Source organism: Pelodiscus sinensis, chromosome 7, assembly GCF_052426305.1.
Source record: "Pelodiscus sinensis isolate ZL-2025 chromosome 7, ASM5242630v1, whole genome shotgun sequence".
In the NCBI taxonomy this organism is placed as follows: Eukaryota; Metazoa; Chordata; order Testudines; family Trionychidae; genus Pelodiscus; species Pelodiscus sinensis.
The window spans coordinates 59,605,785-59,631,201 of record NC_143058.1 but is presented as its reverse complement, the minus strand read 5'-3'; the positions used below and the strand labels follow the sequence as shown (position 1 = coordinate 59,631,201).

Below are 25,417 nucleotides of genomic sequence, written 5' to 3'. Positions count from 1 at the left end.
CCAACATTCTGTGGCAAGGTGGTTTGCAGAAAGGCTAATTTTAATTTTTCTCTGGAGAGTCGCATTTTCTGTTTTCTTTGCAATTGGATTATCGGAGAAAGGATTCAGAAAGCTTAGTAGTCAGTAGGGATGTGAGCGTGTACCCATGCGCACAGTTAACCGATGAGCCTGGGCTCTTTAGTTAACCCTCATGGTTACACTCAAACTCTCCCCTGCTGCTGGAGGCAGAAGAGGCAGGAGCCAGTGCATGTGGGGAGACAGTTTTCAAGCTGGCTCCCCATGTGTACAGGCTTCCACCGAGCTGACTGTCGCCCCCACCCCGCGCTGCTGCCTCTGTATAAGAGGCAGCAGTGCAGGTGGGATGGCAGGTGGGAGCCGGTACATGCAGGGAGCCAGCTCCCATTCCCCTCATGTGTAAATGTGTAACTGCTGAAATTTTCAGTGGTTACACATTCACAAAAATAATTTTAATATCTCTAGTATTCAGTCTATTCAGTCCAGTATAAACCAACCCTTTCTTGACTTTTCTCTTTTCCGTATTCTGGATTTTAGTTGTTCTGAAATAACAATGAGAGCGTCTACATGGTAAGCCATTATTTCGAAGTAATGGCGAGCTGAAGGACTTCTTACTCCAACTCCTGTAACTCTGATTTCACAAGGAGTAAGGGAAATTGAAGGAAGAGTGTTCTTTCTTCGACTTCCTGCTGTGCAGACAGTGCCAAAAGTCTAATAAAGCTATTTCAACTTCAGCTACGCAAAGTAGACATGCCCCAGGAGAATACAGACTTGGGAGGCATAAAAAGGGTGGGCAAAAGAACTAACTACAACATTCAGATCTCAATGTCAACCTCTATTTAATTGGTTTACTGTTTAAGCCTTTATCTCAATAAATCTTTTGCTACAGAAAGTTTGAACAAAGAACGACCTTGATACACATAACAGAGCAGTGCACATACAATAATCACCCTTAAAACATGGTCTAATTTTGATTTAACAATCTAATTATTTCCCCTCATTATTTGCAATATTCCCTATACTTCTCTAGACTTGATATAGGGAATACTGCAAATATTGAAATAAATTATGTAGCTTTTTGCAGGCTTGCCCACACTGGAACTTCCAGGAAAGTAAATCTGAATCCCTGCCAAAGTGAATTTAGTTAAACCAAATTAAAGCCATTTTAATTTGGAAGAACAGCACATGTAGGAACTGATCCACGTTAACTAATCCACTTAAAATTAATAGGTTTAGATAAGTTGTATTAATTTTCTTGTAAGTCTCCATGTAGGCAAACCCGCAGGCAACTGAAATGTTTCTAAGGGTGACCTTCTGTATTCCTGCTGCTATCTTTCCACTATTTGAGAGCACAAGCAATACTGAAATAGTGACCTCAGCACCCACATCTTAGTTGTAAATCTATTGCACAAAATATACACAAGCTGCCTCGTCCATCTCTGATCGAGTCAGAACTGCAGAGAATGTTTAGAAATGAGGCAGAAACCTTGACCCAAAAATCTTGATCTGAGCATCTCCCAGCTCAGATGGGTTCAGACCCAGTATACTAGTCTTGACCCACCTCTGCTTACAATGCTGAAGAAAAACTAGTCTATTGCTGAGCCCTGTATTGTAACTGCACTTATATCAGTGCTATTAAAAGATCCTATGGATGTAGGGGAATTATCTACTTTGGTTCTTGCTTACCAGCATAAACCAGGCTACTGGGTCCTTCATGGGGGACTATCCATAGAAGATGCTCACAATCCTAACTGCAAGAAGACGCATTTGAGCCCAAAATGTATCAAAAGCTGGGCAGTGTTAGCCAGGGAAAGGAAGTGGCTAAACTCGTTGGGAGAGAGTTGACTTAATGCATCTCCTGGCAGGGCTTTTATGTACTAAACCTACGCTGCATCCAACATAACCTCTGGCATAAGTCCACTTCCAGAGTACAGCATTCCACCCTAGTGCAGGCAATGTAATGTGCCCCATCTGTGATGTCTCTTGGCCCACAGTTTTTAATCTTTCCCAGCCCACTACTTGGAATGGTAGGAAAAGTTTTACCTCACCACCAGCATGTCATCTAAACATGTGGGTTATCAGTCTCCCAGGGCATGCGGCATGATGATTTAACTATCAATGGGAAAGCAATGCCTACAGAAAACCTCTCAGGCCACATATTAGTCTTCTATGACAGGTTTCTAAGAGTAAAGAATAAAACTAGAACACCACAAAAACTAGCTGAGTTGAAACACTTCTAGCAATATGAGATTTTTCAAGAGCCCTGATTTGCTCATGACCTTCAGACAGGGCAAAACCTCCAGCTAAATCAGACTAAAAGCATAAATCAATTCACCATTCATTTGTTTTATTTAACTACTCTTACCACACTTGTTAACTAGAAAATGCTATTTCCCCTTAAACCACAGCTGGGTTCCTTCACAATCCATCTCCCATTTGATCTCGCAATGAAGCCATAATGTTGCCCTTGTTAATGGGTAGCAGGTTTAAAACTAATAAAAGAAAGTTCTTCTTCACACAGTGTGTAGTCAACCTGTGGAACTCCTTGCCAGAGGAGGTTGTGAAAGCTAAGACTATAATAGAGTTTAAAGAGAAGCTAGATAATTTCATGGAGGTTAGGTCCATAAAAGGCTATTAGCCAGGGGATAAAATGGTGTCCTTGGCCTCTGTTTGTCAGAGGCTGGAGAGGGATGGCAGGAAACAAATTGTTTGATCACTGTCTTCGGTCCACCCTCTCTGGGGCACCTGGTGCTGGCCACTGTCGGCAGACAGGATACTGGGCTAGATGGACCTTTGGTCTTACCCAGTACAGTCATTCTTATGTTCGTATGTTGTGATTACATAATCATTTGCATGGAAAAAGAGATGATCCTTTGCAGATTCAAGTAGATGATGAGGAGGAGGAGGACGAGGAGGAAAGATTGCGAGAAAGACAGAGAAATATCTCAGCTGGGGCCTGTTGTCCCACCACAGGATATGAATAGCTTCAAAAGATCTGTTAGGTCTTCAGAGAAAAAGTGATATAGGTAAATTCTACTATCTTTTCTAAAGACACTCATCTTCACACATCTCCACTATCTTCAAAAAAAGATGAAGATGCAGATACAGAAACGGGAGGGTTCTCTTCAGAAATTTCAGCAATTTTACTTATTTTTACACTGTAAGGGTACATCTACACTACAGCGCTAATTCGAACTAACTTGGTTCGAATTAGTTAATTCGAACTAAGCTAATTCGAACTAACGCATCTAGAACTAAAAACTAGTTCAAATTAGCATTTTGCTAATTCGAACTAGCGCGTCCACACTGATTGGACGCAGGGGCGCATTTAAGGGTGGCTGAAACCAGTTCTGGCAGGGCATCAGGTCAGTAGTTGCTTTGTGTGGCTGCTGTCTGAGGCTATCTGAGGCTCGTGCTTAAAGGGACCCCCCCGGACAGCCGGTTCTCAGCTTTTCCTGCTTGCTTGCCAACCTCGCCGAGGGCAGCAAAGCGTTGGTCTCTGTGCCCGTCTGTGTTGGTGCTTCCCTTTGGAGACGCCGCCGCAGGTGGCAACATGGAGCCTTCTGGTGCACTTTCTGGACTTGCTGCTGCAAGCCTGCCACCAATGGATCGAGGCTGCCTGGCACCACCTGGTGCACGTCAGCCCCCTGCCTCTCTGCCTGGCCGCCCTGGGGGCCGTGGAGGAGCCGCGCCGGCGCCCTGGCACCGGCGTGCCCCGCCGCATCTGGCGTCCGGACACCAGCAGCGACTGGTGGGACCGCATCGTCCTGGAGCACTGGGAAGGCCAACAGTGGACCCAGAACTTCAGGATGAGGAGGGACACCTTCCTGGAGCTCTGCGAGTGGCTCTCCCCTGCTCTGCACAGAAGGGACACTCGCATGAGGCCCGCCATCCCCCTCCAGAAGCGGGTGGCCATCGCCCTCTGGAAGCTCTCCACACCGGACAGCTACCGATCCGTCGGGAACCAGTTCGGCGTGGGGAGATCCACCGTCGGAGTGGTGCTCATGCAGGTATGGCAATCATTGGCCACTGCGCTGGGGGTGGAGGGGGGGCTGCAAGGAGGGGATGGGCCGCCCCAGGGACAAAGGGGGGGCGGGAGGAGGCGAAAGCGCCCTGCACCGGAGGGGTCGGTCTGTCCCGGCCGTACTACACGCCGCCAGGGGGGTTGCTTCCGGGAGTGGGGCGCGGGGCACTGCCAGGGCACGAACGCTCCCAGTCACCTGGGCGCCCCACTGATTGGCGCTTTGCTGTGTCTCTCTCCGCAGGTGGTCAAGGCCATCAACCGGGTGCTGCTCCGCAGGGTGGTCCGCCTCGCCGACCCGGACACTGTCATCTGGGGATTCGGCGCCCTCGGCTTCCCCAACTGCGGGGGGACCATCGACGGGACGCACATTCCCATCCGTGCCCCAGAACACCAGGCGTCCCGGTACGTCAACCGCAAGGGGTATTTCTCCATCCTCCTGCAGGCTGTGTGTGACCACCAGGGACAGTTCACGGACATTAATGTGGGCTGGTCCGGCAGAGCACACGACGCCCGGGTGTACCGCAACTCCTCCGTGTGCCAGCGGCTGCAGGACGGGACCTTCTTCCCCGACCGCCACATCAGGGTCGGGGACGTGGACATGCCCGTCTGCCTGGTGGGGGATGCCGTCTACCCACTGCAGCCGTGGCTGATGAAGCCGTACACGGGGCACCTCAATCCCTCCCGCCAGGCCTTCAATGCCAGGCTGACCAGGTCCCGCATCGTGGTGGAGGGGGCCTTCGGGCGACTGAAAGCCCGCTTTCGATGCCTCCTCACCCGTCTGGACCTGGCCGAGCACAACATCCCTCCCGTGGTGGCAGCATGTTGTGTGCTCCACAATTTATGTGAGAGAAAGGGGGAGGCTTTCCTGCCAGCCTGGATGGCTGAGGCTGACCGCATGGCTGGCCACTACAGTCAGCCCCGCACCGCCGCCATCCGGGAAGCCCAGCGGGGGGGCGTCCGGATCCGGGAAGCCCTGCGGGAGAGCTTCCTGGTGGAGGAGGAGGACTGACCTCTTCCTTGCATGCCCCACTGGGGCCTTCTTCCACCCTACCCCCCTTCTCCTTTCCCCTCCCTACCTACTGTCAAATAAAGACACCTGTTTTTCAAACAAAAACGTCTTTTTATTTTACATAACTGGGGTGGGCGGAGGGAGGAAGAAGGGTGGGAGAGGGAAACCTAGGACGAGGGAGCAGAAAGGGGAGGGAAGGGAGGAAGGGAAAGGAAAGCTCAGTGGTGGGGGTCCGGCTGCCTCTCCCGGCTCGCAACACTGCGGGTCCGGGGGCGTTGGTGGGGAATGGTTGTGGAGGATGGGGCAGGAGGGACGGGGGGTGTGGAGGAAGCAGGAGCGGGAGCAGGAGGAGGAGCAGGGGGAGGAGGAGCAGGAGCAGGAGGAATTGGGAAACGGTCCAGCAGGCTCTGGAGGTGGCCTCGCAGGGCACGGCCCTGCTCCTCCAGGGCCTCCAAACTCCTCCGGTGCAGCCTCAGGTCCTCCTGGACCCAGTGGTCCTGGATACGGATCTGTTGCTCCAGGAACTGGTGGTGCCACCTCTGGTAGTCCTCTTGGTTCCTGGCTCTCCTGCTGGCCCGGGCACGGGCGGCTGCTGCAGGCGATGTGGTGCACCCTGTAGTCCCAGGTGCTGCGGCTGTGGTGCAACAAGAACAGCGGTTAATTACCCCAGGGGCCCAGGTGTGTGAAACCCAGCTCCCCTCTGCAAGGCCAGGGCCCCTGCAGGATCCCCAGCTGCTGCTCCGTGGTGGGCAAGGCCCAGGCGCACGGTCCCGGGGCTCCCTCTTGCCCCAGCCCCCCGTACACATAAGGGGAGCACGATGGTACTCACATGTGGATGCCTCCCCGGCCTCAGACAACACAGGCGAGTGGCTCTGCGGGGTGCCTCGGGGGTCCCGGGTCCTGGGCAGGCTGCCGGCAGGCTCCTGGCTCTCGGAGCCCTCCTCCTCCTCCTGCTCCTCAGTCTCTTGCAGCGGTCCCTCTGCCCTGGGGTCTATCACGTCCCAGGGGGCAGGGATGGCATGACCCCCAGGAGGCGGTCCAGGGCGTGAAAGTGGGGGCACGCCTCCAGGTCAGCCCCTGGCAGGCAGGCCCGGGAGTAGGACTGCCGCAGGTCCTTGATTTTGCAGCGCACCTGCTCCCGGCTGCGCTGGTGGCCCCTGGCGGCCAGGCTGGCAGCCATGCAGCCATAGACAGCCGCGTTCCTGTGGCTAGTGCGGAGATCGTGGACATTGGAGGCTTCCCCCCAAACATCGATGAGGTCCACGAACTCCGCACTAGACCACGTGGGCGCCCGCCTCTTGCGGCCCCGGGCAGGCTCCTGGGAGCCACCAGGCTGGTCCCGGGAAGAGTGGGAGGGCTGGGTGGCATCGGGTTGCTGGCTCATGGGTGTCAGGTGCAGGGTGTGCTGGCACGGTTGCTGGCAGCCTTGCAACTGGCACAAACTGTGTAGCCAGCCCGTAGCCCTTTAAGGGCTCCGGGGCTGGGAGGGGGGCAGTAGAGTTTGCCTGGTGTTGGCCAGAGTGGCCACCAGGGCAAGCTGGGAAGGGCTAGCCTCCCACTAGTTCGAATTAAGGGTCTACACAGCCCTTAATTTGAACTAGTAAATTCAAACTAGGCTTAATCCTCGTGGAATGAGGATTACCTAGTTCGAACTAAGCGCTCCGTTAGTTCGAATTAAATTTGAACTAGCGGAGTGCTAGTGTAGCGCCTATGAAAGTTAGTTCGAACTAACGTCTGTTAGTTCGAACTAACTTTGTAGTGTAGACATACCCTAAGTTCCTTGGGCAGAGGTCACCTTTCCAGTATGTATGTACATAAAACCTAGCACAATATGTCCCCAGATTATAACTCTAGGCATTACATACAACTACAAAATTATAATAATAATAATAAGAAGAAAGATGGTGGTGCAGCTCTGCTGAGTCAAGTACAACAACCCAACTGGGTGGGAAATTAACTGACCATTGAATGAATTAAGGGGCATGTAGCTTTCCTACTAATGTAATTTTGACATTCCCTGCAGGAGCAACAGCTAAGAACATTGAGAGCTACATGATACCACCTGGCATCATGTTTGGAGCAGGGACGCATGAACAGGGAATTGCTGTGGTAGTGCGAATAAATGTTTTATATTTTGCTCTGTCACTGTTAAAATGCACTGACAAATTTTGTTGCAATTTTATTTTGTGCTGCCTTCCTCTTGTGATAGCCTGTAGCACCAGTTTTAATTTAATCTTCCTCTGAAATCAAATTTAAGCCATTATCCTTTAGGTGGTATTGAAAATGGGCAATTGTTGGACATAACCTTTAAGTTCAGCAGCAGCTAAATAAATGCTCAATACATTTCATGTATCACCCTCAAAGAGGAAGCCTAAAAGAGCAGCTGACTGCTGCTACCACAAAGGGAACTGCTGAGGTACAACACATTTATTTACTTACTGCTCTGGTGTCTGCTGAGGACGGCTGGAGATGTAACTACGACATTCATCAGGAGCCGATGATGCTTGGCCTTTGTCAATAACAACACTTCCCACCTCAGATCTATGAAGACAACACAGATGGGCAAATAAAGCTAACAGGTGGCGTATCTTGCATCTCGTATACCTAATGTTGTTCCCTGATCACTGAATCCAGCGCTTTTGAAGATCAAATTTAGATGTGTGCCTCCATTATAACAGCCTTCAGCCTACGCACATATCAACAGCAGAAATGTACGGGCACAGGGAATTAAGGCCAAGATTAGGGCCCTGTGTAGGGCTTTTAAAAACCATGCTCCCACTATTATGGCAACAGGTTCTGAGGGACCATGCAGTTCCAGTCCCATGCAGGACTCTAATTATTTACAAAAGCTAAAAGCATTTTTGGAAGCTATATTTTGAGGGTGTTCAGTGTGAGGTGCCTTGAAGCCTGACCATCAGAAAGCATCGTCACTCTTGTTCAATGGTGGTCTGCATGTCTCGGAGACCAAGAATACCATGCAACAAATCTGATGCTGCCCACTTACATGAGACTAATGCATTTAACTCCATTTGAAGTTCCCTTTTGGATCCATACGTATTCTTTAATGTGACACATCCCAATCACAGGACAGCATTTCATGTTAATAAAGCAATGTATCAGGACTAGGCTTCTTTTGTATCATGCTCCCTAGACATTCTGACAAACAGCTCTTGGAACCTCAAGCAACTGATGCTAATACTAGGCCAGGCAGGTGAGGGATTTGCAATCATCCCTTCACGCTCAACCTCCCCCCTACTCCCCTTTTTCTGCCCCCTGAATTTCCACAGCTTTGCTATCCTACCTCCTATATATCAGCTATTTCTGTTGGGATGCACGTTTTTCATGGGCTACTTCCACAGCTGCCTCACTCACTTTATTAATTTTAAGTGTGGCTGCTGACACTACCACACTCACACTAGGTGCTAGCGTGTCCTAACAAGATGAAAACAAACAACCCTTTGGACTTTCTTACATTTGTGTTCAGCATAATAAGTTGTACAGAATATAAATCATTCAGACACAATTCCCTCCCAGACACAAACTTTTTGCTCCCCAGAGGTTTCGGCTCCTGCTCAGTTGTTTCATCTGTTTTCTTCCCTGGAATTAACTTATCAGCACTGTCCAAAAGGGCGCTGAGTGCCACCCTTCTAAAAACATTCCCATGAGCCTCTTTGATAAATTGGACCAATTGTCGGATGTCACAGTACAATCCCTGAATGACAAAGAACACAGAGAGAGAAAGTTACGTTACTCGTCAGTTACGTTACTCGTCAGTAGGTATATAAGCAGGGAGGGTAATAAATATTCTTTTTGTATGTAGCCAGCATGACGCACTAGTTCATGAAGAACTGCATGGCTTAGTAATTTTACCTGCTGTTTTCTAACTTGATCTATACCTACAGGTTTATGATTTCTTGTTAATGCCAAATGTTTCCCTTTCTAAAGAGAAATAATTTAACTAAGGAAAGGTTGCAGCTATCCCTCACGTTGATCTATTAACCATCATAAGCCATAAGCATGTTATTATTGTTATAGAGGGCATATTCTGTAGTTGACTACGGCAGTTTAAAAGTATACCAGGGGTTCTGTATCCCAGGATCTGGGAGCTGCAAAGGTGATTTGAACTCTCTTTCATCCCAGGGGGTATGGGCAATTGCAGCTCCCGTTGGCAATCTCCGGTCCTGGCTAACGGGAACTGCAGGAAGTGGTGTCCCAGCCCGCACTGCTTCCCGCTACTCTCATGGGCTGGGAACTGCAATCCATTGCCAACGGGAGCTGGGACTGCCTGTACCTGCAGTGGTGCAGGTTAACCAAGCATCTCCAAGCCAACTAGTGATTTGTCCTTAAAAGCCATGACTCAGAGTCTGAAAACTCCTGTTATCTCATTCATCTAACCTATCGTCTTGAAATGCATGACAAATCCTAGTGAAAAAAGCAGAGTGACACAAAACTGCACACCATGCTTTGAAACCTGTTGGCATTTCAGATTTTTTTAAATTATTTCAATGGATTATGTCACGGCAATAGGGAGGAACGATTCGTACATTTACCAGTCTAGCTCTCACAGTTAGATTTTTGTTTACTTCAGTACATTTGCATGTACAACTGTAGCCCCTGGGAGGAGTTGGTATGGAAAGGATATCCCTATCTTTCAGGGAGAGACCTTTCCAAAGGACTCAACTAGTATTTCAGGAGATTTCCTGAGATCCCTCAGTCTATGCTATAAATTCCAGCTATGGAACTACATGACCAATATTCAGATCATTTGATGGACCTACTCTCATGTTTGAAGTTAGGCATGTGCTTATGTACCTTGCTGAACTGGGGTTTCAAGCACCTACTCTTTACCCTGGAGAGGCATACATCTTCTCTTGGGGTGTGTCTAGACTACAGAGTTTTGTCAACAAAACTATACCTGCGTCTACACTACCGCTGAGTTCTGTCGACATAACGTCGACAGAACTCAGCAGTTTTGTCGACGCTGGTAAACCTCATTTTACGAGGCATAACGCCTTTTGTTGTCAGAGTTCTGTCGACAGAAGGTGTTATTGCCTGTAGGGTTGTGTCTAGACTACAGGGTTTTGTCGACAAAGCAGCTTGCTTTGTCGACAGAACTGAATGTAGTCTAGATGCTCTTTGTCAACAGAAGCTTTGTCGACGTATCTGTTGACAAAACTTCTGTCAATAAAAGCGTGTAGTCTAGACATACCCTTGTATGCCTTTTCTTCCTAATTTAGCCCATAATAGGTGTTTGCCCTCTTCCCAAAGCTACATGTTAGTGTAGTACAATTCAAAGTCTTTGCTCAGAAAGAGTTCCAAGGGAGAAACACAGAGACACAGCAGGTCTGGTTTGAGTTAACCTAGCTAGACTGTTCTCGGAAGGTTTGCACAGCTTCTACCAAAACTTGGTGACATCTAGATCATGTAAACCAGCATATCTCCACTGAATGCAATGGAACTATTCTGATTTATCCCTGGTGCGATAATAGTAATAATCTAGCCAATTATTCCTAGCCCTGGTTTAGTGCTGCTAGAGTTTTCCTTTCATTAACATCAAATTTGCAATAAACAATTACACAGATTAAATCCTCATTTGCAGACAGAGAGGCTCAAAGGCCAAATTTCAGCTGTGGAACTACGTGACCAATATTCAGATCAGATGCTGGCTGGGTAGGATTTGCCCTACTGACACCTGAAGGATGACTTTTTCTTAAACCTGTCTAGCTACCCAGGCCAATAAAGTCTCATTGAATTGAACCCTCATTTTCAAGCCCAGCTGCTGTATGAGAGTGAGAGGAAATTCGGCTTGTAAAGCCTGCACATAAATCCTCACCAGGTTTTCAGGGCTATGCAGTTCATGTGTAGTGGAAGCACAGCGAGTGATCAGTGACTTGAACATTGCACTGACAATGATACCTTCCACACTTTGGGCTGTAGACTTGTTGTCCATTGTGGTGAAGTTATTTCCAAATCCAGCCTTATCTGCAAAATGCAAGAACAATTAACCACATGGTTGAGATGCGTTAACAAATTATAGTTTAAAAATAATTATGTATTTAAATGTATTAAAAGATGTAAATTAGTGGGATGCCCTCGCTCTTAACCATGTGTTCAATGCTGGTGACTCTAACTCATAAAGAAAACAGCAGATATAAGTGGCACAAATAAGAAGAGGGATAAAAAATCTGCCATTTGAAGAGAGATTGAAATGATCAAGGCAGTTTATCCTCACTTTATTGCCTCTCTAAAATAGGGGAATACAAAACAACAAATGGAATAGGAAAGGTAATTCAGGTTTTCCTGTTTTCTGGCTCATATAACACAGAGGAAGGGGGCACTCAAATAAACTGAACAGCAACAAGCTTAAAACTGACCAAAGGAAATTATTTTCGACCAATGGAATGCTGCTCTCACGAGGTACTTTGAAGGCCAAGATTTTAGAAGAATTCAAAAAACAGATTAACCCTACATCAGAATGACAAAAATATCCACCGTTTCTTTGGAGAGAAAAAAACAAACATTCAGAAGAAAGGGCTTATTCCTTGATGTTATAAGCCAATATCCAATTGATGGATATTTAGAAGAAATATGCCCTCTGGGCAGGTTTATTGTCCACTATGGTGCTTCTTGCACCTTTCTCTGGAAGCGACTGGAATCACAGACAAGGGGTACGTCTACACTAGCCCCCCTAGTTTGAACTAGGGAGGCTAATGAGGGTGACCGAAATTGCAAGTGAAGTGCAGGATTTAAATATCCCGCGCTTCATTAGCATGTTCCCGGGCGGTCGCCATTTTGGAAACTGACCAGCCTGGAATAACTGCCTGCGTCTACACGCGGCATTGAAACGGGAGTTCGAAGTAAACCCCTTAACTTGAATTAGCTGTTAAACCTCATTCCACGAGGAGTAACAGCTAATCCGAGTTAGGGGTTTACTTCGAACTCCCATTTCACTGTCGCGTGTAGACGCGGGTAGTTATTCCGGGCTGGTCAGTTGCCAAAATGGCGACCGCCCGGGAACATGCTAATGAAGCGCGGGATATTTAAATCCCATGCTTTATTTGCAATTTCAGTCACCCTCATTAGCCCCCCTAGTTTGAACTAGGGGGCTAGTGTAGACGTACCCAAGGACAAGAACTTCTTGTGTGTTTTGATATGGCAATTCCTATATTCCAAATGCCTCCCATTAGCTACTTGTGCACATACTGATCAACGTACATGTATCATCATCATAATGATACACAGAATTGTTAGTCTCCGTTAAAAACACTGGACCTACACCGTATGCACATACATATGAATGCTCATATTCTTGTTTACATGATCTGCTTTAGAGATTTGCTGCCTCACCTTAGGCACTGCAGAGAGATTTCATGCTCAATTTTATCTCCATTCAGAATAAACACAGAACACACAGTCCACTCCAGCTGGCATTCGGTCAAGTCATTAAGCAGAAAACCGCCTGCCTGAGGCATAGTTGAGAGAAAATGTTCCTTCATAAAGCCATGAACAAACGGGTAGGAGGCATCAAAAGAGGGGGGACAAATGCTTCTCTCATTCTAACTGTACTCTAAATAAAAGGCATGTATAGGGCCAGACCCTCAGGGCTGTAATCTGAAGTCATTCCAGTGACTTTAAGGGAGCGATACTGATCTATGCCCACTGAGGATTTGACCTTGTATTTACAGTTATTTTTTGCCTTTAGAAATTCACTGAGAGTTTTTGAAAATGGCAGCCTGCATCCTTGATGGTGGAAAATGACACCACCATAGAGGTGATGCGATGCCAGCTATACTTACTGTCAGTGACTGGCTCCATGCAGAATCCTAGCAAAGCATGAAGGAAATCTACCACATTATTGAGGGAATCTCTGTTCACATAGTCCCTCATGGTCTGCCGGAACTGAATTTTATCCAACTTGTACAGCTTTGTGAGGCAATTCTGAGCCTGTGAAGACATTACAAAAATGAGAGATATCTTCTTGAGTTTTTATGTCAGTTGCAGGGTCCTTCAAGTATGTTTTTGCCCTTATTTCACCAATACTGTGTTGTCAAAAAATAGCAAAAAAAATCATATGCCACAATGAGATATGATCTTTCAGCTGATGCCAAACATACTAGTAGGAGCCATCACACCATATTAGCTTTTGGATCTGATGTTAAATCAAGCTTACTCCTTTCCTCCTCTTGCAGCCCTCCAAATGGAAGTTAAAATTACACTGCAGCTGAAATGACTAGGAACCCATTTACCCTGGCCAATATTTACAGTATAAATATTAAGAAAAGAGGCTCTTTTGAAGGGGTTTCAGATTTTGAGCCTCTGGCCCATATCCAGCCCTCTTCCTGTGTTTATCTGGGTCTAATAACCAACTCAGATTCTGCAGACTGCAAACTTCTATTTTAAAAAAATCAGTATTGACTCTTTATTGCAAAGTTAATCATCCCCATGTGACCCAATGCCAAAACCCTGATGTAAATCTGAAGAGATGGGCAAACTGTCCTATTTCTTGCAATGTGCACTTGGTTCTGATGCCTAGTGGTAATAGTGTCATTTTCAAATAACTTGGATGCACAATTTTGCATACAGTTACCACAGTGGTGCATCCAAAACAGCCTAGCCAAATAACAGTAGAAATAGCAATCATCCCAAGACTCCACTATAAATCTCTTTCCATAAAGACCACAGCATGTCCCACTGAGGCTACTGGGATTATTCACATACTTAAACTTAAGCATGTTCCAAAGTGTTTTACTGGAGCAGGCCTAAAAGATGTAAAACTTAGCCTTAATTTTACTAACTATAAGTTTGGTTGCTATGTACAGATCATTGTGGATCCTTGTTCTTTGTGTGAACCTCCCGCTGCCATCATTGGCTTTTCTACCACCCAATGATGGCTGGACATGACACTAGCATTGTAGCCTGGTCTCTCTGGTATCATAATTGCAAACAGAATTTAGCCCACTCCACAGAGTGGGTCTGATAGCCTTGTTCTAAGGCATGATCCAATTCACACTAAGTCCTGGGAAAGGCTCCCAATAATGTCAACAGACTTTGGATTAGGCCTCTACTGTTCAAGAGTATAACGTGAAGTACAGCTGACTGCATTGTGGATGCTATGTTTGCCCACATAGTCACCATCAGAATCTTCCTTACTGCTTTGGAAAGCATTTTGGAGAAGCGTGTGCAGGAAGACACTATAGAAAAAGAAATTATTTTCTATTTTTTTCTTAGTTTTACATCCCTGGCAGTTTGTATAGACAGGAAAATCGTGGCACAAATTACAGTGAAACAGGAGAGTTGGTGAATTAGGGTATAAAACAAAACAACAACAACAAAAACCAGCACATAGACATTTGGAATTGCCTGATGACTATTTTGTATTTTCAGTTTAAAACAAAATTCTAATTTTTGTCTCCATAAAAACAACTAGCTGGATCCTCTAGTAGAGTCCAGCTGTTCTGCATTGCACTTGTCAGCATAATCTGAATTTAAAGATGTAGAACCTAGTCTGAGGATCACACTACTGCAAAGAAGTATAGGTCTGATTTAGGGACTTATTTTTACTCTTCATTCCTGCTTCCAGTATAGTTTTGACAAGGAAGCACTGCTAGGACGTCCTTATGCCACACCAACCCTCACCTGTGTCTTTGGCCTCTTGTGGCCATTACAGCCCAGCACAAATTAAAACAACTTTTTAATTGGCCCAACCATAAGAGCAGGACCAGCCTACACAGCAGTTTTAGAATCATGGGAATGAAAAGGAGAATTTCAAACACAGGGCCAGCTACTTAGGTACTCTGTGTTCCATCCCTGGCTCAATCACAGACAATATCAAGTCATGGGCAAGGGCAAGTCACGTAGGCCTGACTTTTTAAATGTCTTTAGAGATTGCTGAGACTTAGGCATTGTAATACTAAAAGCACCAATGCCTGAAATACCTTTAAAAAGCCAGGCTTTCGTTTTTCTGAGTCTGTTAAATAAGGGTAATACTTCCCTACCATGTGTCACACACAGCTACTATGGTGATGAGGCAATAAAAGATACTTAGATATGAAGATCTGACCCAACCCAGGATAAAAATCAGCAATCAGTACCTTCAGGAGTCCAATCTTTTAAAGTTCCAGTCCTTATTCTGAGGTTTTACAGTATGAACCAGTCTCTCAGAACTGGTAAAAATGCACAGTAAGTGGCAAGGAAACATTAATCAGAACTAAAATCATGCAAACAAACTGCAAAATTAAACTGAAGGAAACAAAAATACATCTGCATTTTGCAATGCAATCTAATACTTTGAGAAATGAAACTTATCCTGATCTTGACCGGAGCTTGTCATTTTTTTGTGGCAAATAGAAAATTTATCAGAAAATGCATGTGGGGATACGGAAACTATTAAGTGAATTTTGCAAACTGTTTCAACTGAAAAAAACTATTTTGGAAATGCTGAAGCAAACAATTTGGAAAGTGTCATTTTAACTTGACATTTGAAATGTTTCATTCAACCCAAATCAAATTCTTCAGCTTTTAATTTTAGCAAGAAAAAAATCAGTTTGAAACAAACTGATTTTTTTCATGTTTTTTGGTTTGGCCACCAATCCAAAAAAAAAAAAAATCAATTATTCACTCAGCTCTAGCCTTGAACACATATCACCTTGAGGTACAGGATAAACAGCTAAACGCTTTGAATTCAAGGCTCAGTATAAAAATGCAATATACTGCATGCAAATCTACTGTCAGCTTTTAACAAACTGAGCCAGTTAACAGGCTAGGGGAATCATATAACGCTCCCTTCTCCCACTCTAGACCTGGTTTATAGCCAAGTCTCAGTCCTACCTTCACCTCCACTTTTGTGGGTACAATATACACCAGCTAACGAAGCCAATGTCAATGTCCACTGCAGCAAACATGGGGGCCAATAAAATGCATTTGTGAGACTGGAGCTTTAGAATGCTTCTGTTTGGCAGCACACTTGGCCTTGTGATTCCATTGAAAGCCTCTAGACCTGAGTTATAATTCTCTGGGATGCAATCACAGCAATACCGGAGCAATTCTGGGATCTTTATGCTGGTCAAAAGGCCAGAACCTTACTAAAGCTACCCAGTAGTGGAGGAGGAGGTCTCTTGTTGCTCTTCTGCAAAAGAATGCAGCACAAAAGCATGCCAGGCACAGAGTGAACGCTGGCTATTTGGGGATGCTGGAGCCGCCCACAAGCAGACATTCTAGGGTAGCTCGGGGCTTGTCTATACTCATGGAATTTTGTACCAACGTGACCAAGGCGATATAGTCACCATTGTAAACCTTCCCACTGTCGCCATGCTGCACCTGTGCACAAAGTGGCTCAGCTAGTGCAGTGTGTCCATGCTTTGCAAATCTGCAAGGCAGACAAGCTTCCGGGGCTGCTCTAACTTGTGCTGGGCACAAGACCTGCCCCTAGCAAGGCCAGGAATTTGGAAGATAGAAGGGTGACTTAAAGCTGTCATTGCTTCCCCTTGGCTCGGCTGCAGTGCTCAGCAGGTGCAGCGGAGATTGGGGGCCAGCATTTAATGACAACTATAATGGAAGCCATGTGGAAAAGAAGACTGGGGGGTGGGGGGGTATCAACATCAACAGGCACATTTCAGAGAGAAGGGGTAGGGGGGAGCTGGAATCTGCTTTAGTTCTCTTACATTCTCCTGGAATACCTGGTGTCTCAGACGATCTCCAGAGAGCCCTCGGTGTCCTTCTCCACAGCCATAAGCACAGCCCAGGGATTTCACTATTTTGATCAGCATTGTCAGTGCCAGTCTGTGAGTGCTTATGGGAGTGCTTTCATCCTAAGAGATGGAGAAAGGAAACCATACCATGTGACGCTGAGGTCAGGTCATTCATATCCCTTTAGCATCTGCTCAGAATTGGCTTGCAAACTATCCAATATTAGTCTGAATAGTTAAGTAATTGAAGATGCTATTGATTTCTCCTTATTCAAGCCCAGTGCCTAATCCTTTAAAAACTTTGTAGTCAGGAGCATTGTAGTCAGGTGTCAATGAGATACTTCTAAGCTTTCAATTATCTGCCAGGTGGTACGGATATGACTGTGCTGCCGCACTGATAGGGTGTGTCCACACAACATCTTAAGCTCAAAACAAGATAAGCAATTTGCGCTATGCAAATTGCGTATCTTATTTCAACTGCATTTCAAAATAGCTTATTTTGAAATTTGGTGCATCTACACAGCACCAAATTTTGAAACAACAAGCTATTTTGACACATCCCTTAACCCTCATGGGTTGAGGATTATAGGGATGCCGAAACAGAATGCCCGATATCTCAAAAAATATTTCAAAATAATGGGCGCGTTTAAAAGACACAGGGTAGCTAACAGCCCTGCTGTCTAGACGTACGCATAGTGAGTACAGGTTGAACCTCTTTAGTCCAGAACTCTCTGGTCTGGAAACATCTATAGACCGGCAAGATTTTAGTTAGCCAGATGTCCATTTTTCATGGGCGTGGCCAAGTTTCCCACGGTCCCATAAAGTTTGTTTATAGCCACTAGTCCTGACTCTCAGTGTTCTGTGCTGTTATTTAGCTCTAATTTAACCCTAAATGTCTTCTAAGAGCCAGTAAACAGTGGAAGTCTAGCAGCATTACCAACAAAATATTGACCTCCCATGGTTCTGAAAATTCTCTGGTTCGAAACTGGTTAGGTCCCGAGGGTGCTCGACTAGAGAGGTTCAACCTGTGCTGCTTTACTGAAAGTAGTCCGATTGAAATCCATGGGACTACTCAAAGTATTATTGAAGTAAGTGGGGCAGAACTGAGCCCTACGGACTTCAGGGGTCAGAACCATATGCATCTAGTCAAGTTACAAAATGAAGACTGGGCGAGCGTACTGTCCCTCTCTTGCTACTTGTTTGCTTTGTGCCTCTAAGTACTACCATAAATAATAAAAAGTAGAAAAAATCAGCAATAATTTGTCCTGTTTGTTTTTAAAAAGCACTTGTACAGTATGTAAAACAGCACTTATTCAGGGCACTAGAAATACTTGTTTTATATGAAGAACACATCCATGCTAGGTCCATTAGGGCTGCTTAGCAAAGCTACTTCCCGCATGTAGCCACAGCAAAGAGCGCTGAATTTTCCAAGGCAATGCATGTACTGGGTTTGCTGTGGGTACTGCACTGACACAAATCAATATGTTTTAGTGGTGCAAAGAAAAGAAAACCTAGCCATTCCCAAAAATAGAGAGACAACAGGAAATGATAAGTGCTTGCCCACATACATATGCACAAATACATACACAAACTTAAAATTCCTTATGCCACATGCATGTACTCTCTCTGTAGTATCTGATACCCAAACATACCTTTTCTTGATTTTTATCATTCTTTTCATAAGGACCTCCACCTCCTCCTCCGCCACCTCCATCGGCTCCGCCACCTCCTCCTCCACCACCTCCTCCACCTCCACCTTCTTCTCCTCCCCCATCTCCAGCTCCACTGACTGGGGGGCCCCCGAATCCACAGGCTGAGCCACCTGAAGCAGCCCCCTTGAGCTGGAAGGATCCCTCACTCGGTCTCTTTTCCACAGCCTCATTTTCCTTGTTCTCACTCTTCCTTCTGACTTTCTCCACACAGGGCACCACACCAAGCTGCAGCAGGCACTCAACGATGTTCAGCGCCACATCGCAGATACGGGAGCTGATGTCATGGTTTAAAACCAAGTAAACAGCCTTCAAGACCACCTGGACAAAGAGGGCAACAACGTGTTTTGGTCAGACTTGTGTTCCGTATTGTTATTGTTTATTATCATCATTGCTTTGTATTTGTATTACCAGAGCGCGTAGGAGCTCTCATCATCTACAATCTAAATGCAAAGTCCAGCAGCAACAGGTGGGTATGCAGAACCCAAGGAAACAACGAGACAATATTGGTCATCATGATAGGCCAACAGCCTAACCATTATCAAGTTTTTTGGTAGGCATCCCAGCAAAAGGGGATTTTGAGGAGGGATTTTCAGGAGGACAGTGCATTTGTTTTGTGTATGTCCAGGAGGAGTATAAGGGAAGGAAGCATGAGTTTAATGAGTAGTAGATGGAGGATGGCATCACCAGCCAACAGGAAGCAGATGTCAACATTTCAAAGGTGAACGAGATGATAAAGAAGGAAGGAGGGAAGAGGCCATGAAGGGCCTCAGAAGTGAAGACGCGTAGCTTTATGTGTAATGTGAAGAGGAGAAGGAGGAGGCAGTGGAGGGACACAAAGACGGGGTGACATGGCTGGAAGGAACACAAGCAGGACAAGACTGCATTCAAACAAGGGCTGAGAGATGGACATTGCAGTAGCTGAGATGCCACTCTATGACTGCCTGGACTAGAATTTCAGCTGTGGACGGGGAGGAAAGGCCGCATCTCAGAGATGCCATGTGGAAAGAACCAGCAAGGTTTAAATATAGCCTGGATATGAAGCCCCAGAGAGAGGTCTCAGCTGAAGATGACACCCTGGTTATCGACATGAGCCACAGGCAGGATAATGGAATGATTTCAAGTGGTTAAGAAGGAGGGGAGGGGGAGTTCTTCTGGGGTGTCAAGATTAGGAGCTCTACTGTAGCCATGTTAAGCTTGGGGTGGCAGCTAGACATCCACAAGGAGGCGTCTGTGAACTAGGCTGAAACTTTAGTTTGGGCAGTAGGAGAGAAAGCCTGGAGTGGAGAGGTAGTTCTGTGAGTTATCAACAATGAAGACGGAAGTTGAACTTGTCAAAGGCAAGGCAAAGGTAAAAGAGAAGAGGGCCTGAGAAGGGGACAGAGCCCTGTGGAACTTTCCCAGAAAGCTGGCAGGGAGGATGGGGAGGATCATCCTAAGAAAATGCGGAAGGAGAGATTAGAGAAGTGGGATGAGAACCAGGAGAGGTCCATCACGGAAGCCCAGGGAGGACAGAATTCCAAGACACAGCAAATACTTTAAATTCAAGGGTTTGATTTTGACTGTCTTCTTCTCCCTTAGCTAATGTGAGAGTTTGGATTCACTTCCCAACTCCATCTGCTCACTCACTCTAGGGAAGGAAGAAGGTAATGATCTTCCAGAGCCAGGAGTTTGGAGTCTGATAGACTTTGCTGAAATTCTGACAGAGATGAATCTCTTTCCCTTCATGGCAGTCCACCTCCCTCACAGACTTCTTATCTGCTATGCCAGTGTTAGAAACCTCTGGGATAACACTAGAAACTGACTCACAGTAAGTAAAAGCAGTGTGGTCTACTTGGTAGGGCAAGTGGGAATGTAAGTCAGGGTACTAATACTGTTCTACCACTGACATGCTGTGTAAACTCCCCCTCCCAACCAACAGCTCAGCCCAGCCCACCTCTAGGTAGGAGGAGCTCATAGGTGCTACTGTAATACAGCGATTTAATAATACAGGCAGTCCCCGACTTACGCGGATCCGACTTACGTCGGATCCGCACTTACGAACGGAGCTTTCTCGCCCCGGAAGTCGGGGCGAGAAAGCCCCGTTCGTAAGCTGCTCCGGTGCCCCTGGTCTGCTGGAGACCGTCTCCAGCAGACCAGGGGCACCGGGCGGGTTCCCGCGCTTCTGAGGCTTTGCCAGAGCAAAGCCTCGGAAGCGCGGGAACCGCTGCTGCTGCCACTTGGGTGCCGGTGCCTGTGGTCTGCTGGGGACCGTCCCCAGCAGACCACAGGCACCGGGACCCAAGCGGCAGCAGCGGGCGGGTTCCTGCGCTTCTGAGGCTTTGCCAGAGCAAAGCCTCAGAAGCGCGGGAACCCCCGCTGCTGCCGCATGAGACCCGGTGCCTGTGGTCTGCTGGGGACGGTCCCCAGCAGACCACAGGCACCCGGACTGAAGCCGCAGCCGCGGGGGGGTCCCGCGCCTCTGAGGCTTTGCCAGAGCAAAGCCTCAGAGGCGCGGGGAACCACCGCTGCTGCCGCTTCAGTCAAAGCGGCAGCAGCGGCGGTTCCCCGCGCCTCTGAGGCTTTGCTCTGGCAAAGCCTCAGAGGCGCGGGACCCCCCCGCAGCTGCGGCTTCAGTCCGGGTGCCTGTGGTCTGCTGGGGACCGTCCCCAGCAGACCACAGGCACCCAGACTGGAGCGGCAGCAGCGGCGGTTCCCCGCGCCTCTGAGGCTTTGCTCTGGCAAAGCCTCAGAGGCGCGGGACCCCCCACGGCTGCGGCTTCAGTCCGGGTGCCTGTGGTCTGCTGGGGACGGTCCCCAGCAGACCACAGGCACCCTGACTGAAGCCGCAGCCGCGGGGGGTCCCGCGCCTCAGAGGCTTTGCCAGAGCAAAGCCTCAGAGGCGCGGCACCCCGCTGCCGCTGCGGCTCTGCTCCCCGTGTCCCTGGTCTGCTGGGGGGGGGGGGGCGCAGCTAGTGTGCTCCCCCCCCCCCCAGCAGACCAGGCTTTTGTTTTGGACTCTGGGGCAGAGCAGCTGGGGCGCTGCCGATTGGTCCTGCAGCGCCCATGGGCACTACTGGACCAACCCGGCAGCACCCCAGCTGCTCTGCCCCAGGTCCTGATTCAGCCGCTGCTGGTCAGTTTCAGCAGCGGCTGAATCAGGACGTCTGGGGCAGAGCAGATGGGGTGCTGCTGGGTTGGTCCAGTAGCACCCCAGCTGCTCTGCCCCAGGCGTCCCCAAGTCAGCTTCTGCTGAAACTGACCAGCGCTGACTACAGGAAGCCCCAGGCAGAGTTGCTCTGCCCCGGGCTTCCTGGAATCAGCTGCTGATCAGTTTCAGCAGCAGCTGACTTGGGGACGCCTGGGGTTCTTAAGTTGATTCTGTATGTAAGTCAGAACTGGCGGTCAGTTTCAGCAGTGTCTGAATCTGGACGCCAGTTCCGACTTACATACAAATTCAACTTAAGAACAAACCTACAGTCCCTATCTTGTACGTAACCCGGGGACTGCCTGTAATAATAATAATAATAATATCACTGAGTATGTCAGAATCTGCAAGGTAGATGCTTATGAGCTTGACCAATCCTTTTAATTTTAATTCCAACAAGATTCTATTAAACATGAAACTGAAATGATCTCTTTTTTCATCAGGACCAACTGCAAGGACCTGCAAGGTAGAGGCACTGAGAGGAGAGAACGGTTAACTGAGGAATTCTCTGCTTCCAAACAATTTACAAGCACTTTCGCATGTCAGAGGAGAGGTCATGAATGAAAAGAAACAGAGAAGGAAATGCTTTGTTATCATTTCTTTGCTTCCCTAGGTTTCAGTCAGAACTCTATGAGTGTATTCTGCCTCAGTGCACATGTATGACTCATGTTAAGAAGAAGAAGTTGCATTACCCTTTAGTATTTTTGAATGACCTTCATGAAGTGCTGGAAGAGACAGTTATAGAAAGAGACTATGGAAAACAGACAATGTCCCTCGTCTCTCAGTTTAGCTCAATGCACAGCTGCATTGACGGAAGAGGACAGAGGCTTTTCTTATTCCTTATCACATTTACCGAAAGATCCAGCATGCCGTTCTTGTGAACAAAGTTGTTGGTTCCATCAATGTGATCCGTGTCCTCCAGGCAGCTGTAATTGATGCAGGAGTCAGTCAAACTCCGTGGGAGATTGGCACAGGCCAGCGGCTCATGAGGCATTTCTGGAATGGGCACCTGGTTACAGAGCTTCCGCATATGCTCGCTGAAGAAATCTGCGTAGCCCACGTTGAATGAGGCCAGAGTGGTGTTGAAGGTGGCCACGGTGATGGTAGAAATCTGGGATCGCACTGTAAGACAGAAAACGGGCATCTTAGCCTTTCGTGGCTCAGTTACAAAACTACCCATTCAGGCTATGCTTACTATTGTAATTAGCACCACACGCAATAATGTATTTTTTAAATTATTCCTAAATTTGTCAGCAAAAAGTATCTTAGAGATCAATTTGTAAGCCTTTCAGATACAGAGCTGAGCTAGTGCGTAACAAAATGCTCCTGAAACGAATGCATCTCAGACATGAGAAACCTGCAGAGCAGATTGGAAAAGTAAGCTCTGCCTGAAATATTTCAGCACCAGGGCCAAGGGAGACTTGCCCACCCTGGTTTTGATCTGACACACATCCAGCTTTTCTGGGACTGCTCAGAATTGTTCAGAGAGGGACGTCTGAAAATGAATCCCAAAGGCTCACTTCATACCATGCAAATACATCTTCCTCTACTAACGGCGTATGCCTGGGAGCTCACTCACAGGACAGGTGTTCCTATGCAAGGAGTAGCAAGCTGGTGCAACACCGCGAGCACTAACAATCGCTAGAGGTACTGCTCCAAATTATCCACAAGAGCCTCCCAAAGGAGAGAGAGGGAGAGGGGCTCTTTCCTATTAAGCCACCTCTGCCGTAACTAGCAAAGCTGGATCCAACAACAACACCCTGCACCCTTCCAAAAGGTGCAGCAGCCGCTGCATCCCTAGCCTGGGCCTGGGAGCACTCCAATTTGCTCCCCAAGGAGGGCTGTGCTTCAAGCCTACATATCTAAAACTAATTCCAAACCATTCAATTCCAGGCCTCCGCTTGGAATCTGGGGTAGGGTTGCCAGGTGTCGGTTTTCGCCTGGATTGTCCATTATTCAGGCCCCCCGTCCAGTAACAAAAAAACCCAGAAACTTCCGGACCTGTGAAATGTCTGGTATTTCCTGTTTCCCTCGGACGGAAGCCACGTCTGGCAGGGGCAGGGGAGTGAGGAGAGCGGCAGAGGCATAGTGAAGGGGACACTTGCCCCCGGACACCACACTAGGGGGGAGCTGGGGTGGGAATGGTGCGCACGCTGCTCTGGCCCATGTGACCCTTTGAGCAGAGACCCAGGAGCTGGCCACATGATGCCTCCCTTTACACTGTGAGCCGAGGCAGCCGGGCCAGTGGCAGGAGCAGTGACTTTAAAAGTAAGATTTCCTTACACAGCCACCCTGTTCCTCCGGTGACTGGCTCTGCACGAGGAGAGGAGGGAGATTTGATTGGGGTGGGGCACTCCCGGTGCTGGAGATGTCTGGGTCAGGGGGAGGGGTGAGTGCGCTGAGATGGGGGATGCTGTGGAGGGCCTGGCTCTGGGGCAGGGGTGAGTGAATTGGGATGGGGGACCCTGTAGGGGGCCTGGCTCTGAGGCAGGGGTGAGTGCACTGGGCTGGGGAGAGTTGGGGGGCCTGGCGGGCCTGGCTCAGGAGGAGGGGGGAGTGCATTGGGGATTAGTGTGTGGCCCCAAACTGGAGGGAGTGATGTAAGATGCGGTACAAGCTCTCCCCTCCTTCCAGAGTCAGACTCATCACTTCCCTCCCCCCCCCCAACAACTTTGGTCTTTTTTTTTCCCTCAACAGAATTTTTTCCCAGTGGTTTTTTTTTTTCTTTCTTTCTTTCTTTTTTTTTTTAGGGTGTTCAGTATTTTTGTTAAACCATCTGGCAACCCTAATCTGGGGGCTCAAATGAACTAAAGCAAGAAAACAATTCAACGAAGTCTGTGATCTTCACTGGGTCTCAGTGGGTATTGCAGGGCCTTCTCCCACTCAAAGGCATATCAAGCCTTTAGAAGGCTCAACATTTGGTGTCTTCATGATGTTGATGACACCTTGCTCTACACCTCCATCTTTATGGACACGGCCGAGCAATGTACACAGCATCGGAATGACATCAGCTGCAGTGTGACCCAGAGAAGTGATGACCGTGGGTAAAACAGGTGGAAGGAGTGGGAGATATACCAGGCAAGGGTAGAGTTTCGAGAGGGTAGGGAGGGCAGCAGCCAGGTGTGAGAGGCTGCACAGAATGCAAGTACTTTCCTCTCACTCCCTGACAGTCTGGGGAATGGGATAAAGAGCAAGCTGCATTCCGGTGTGCACGGCTGCTCCCCACCTTACCCTCCCGAAACTTCGCCCTTGATATGAGGCATCTTGACTCAAGGTGTACAGCTGTTTTTTACTACGCAGGTCGTTCCCTTGAAGCCATGTCTGGAATATCCACGTTACAGCAGGGGTCAGGACTTTATCAAGTGAGAAGTGTTGTGTCGCAACCCTCCCTGAGCCCAGGGAGACAGTGTAGCTCAGCCCTCAGTTCCATGGCTAAAAGCTGCATTGTTTTCTTTCAATACAGGCAGTCCCCGAGTTACGCGGATCCGACTTACGTCAGATCCGCAGTTACGAACGGGGCCCTTCCTGTCCCTGGTCTCCAGCAGACCAGGGAGAGGAAGCAAAGCGGCGGAACACGCGGCCAGCTGACAGCCCAGACGCGTCTGGGCTGTCAGCTGGCCGCGTGTTCCACCGCTCTGCTCTGCTCTGCTCAGACCGGGGGAAGGGGAGCAGAGCAGAGCAGAGCAAAGCCGCGGAGCCCGAGGGCAGCAGGATAGCCACGGCGCGTCTGGGCTGTCCCGCTGCCCACGTGTTCCGCCGCTTTGCTCCGGACGCCTGTGGTACAGCAGC

The 25,417-nt window shown here is 48.0% G+C and overlaps 1 protein-coding gene across 10 annotated transcripts in view; it reads right to left on the bottom strand.

Moving 5' to 3' along the window:
- Positions 1-25,417, bottom strand: part of UNC80 (unc-80 subunit of NALCN channel complex) — a 184,003-nt gene that overhangs the window by 118,413 nt on the left and 40,173 nt on the right. For 7 of the 10 annotated variants that reach the window (XM_075933916.2, XM_089779820.1, XM_089779824.1 and 4 more), the window contains exons 12-18: positions 22,482-22,750; positions 18,385-18,762; positions 16,709-16,855; positions 12,845-12,992; positions 10,882-11,030; positions 8,591-8,760; positions 7,488-7,589 (exon numbers count right to left, since the gene is read on the bottom strand). In XM_075933916.2, the coding sequence (XP_075790031.2) occupies positions 7,488-7,589; positions 8,591-8,760; positions 10,882-11,030; positions 12,845-12,992; positions 16,709-16,855; positions 18,385-18,762; positions 22,482-22,750 (1,363 nt within the window). The remainder of the gene's footprint in view (positions 1-7,487; positions 7,590-8,590; positions 8,761-10,881; positions 11,031-12,844; positions 12,993-16,708; positions 16,856-18,384; positions 18,763-22,481; positions 22,751-25,417) is intronic. The other 3 variants (XM_089779822.1, XM_089779825.1, XM_089779826.1) reach the window with 1 other exon arrangement.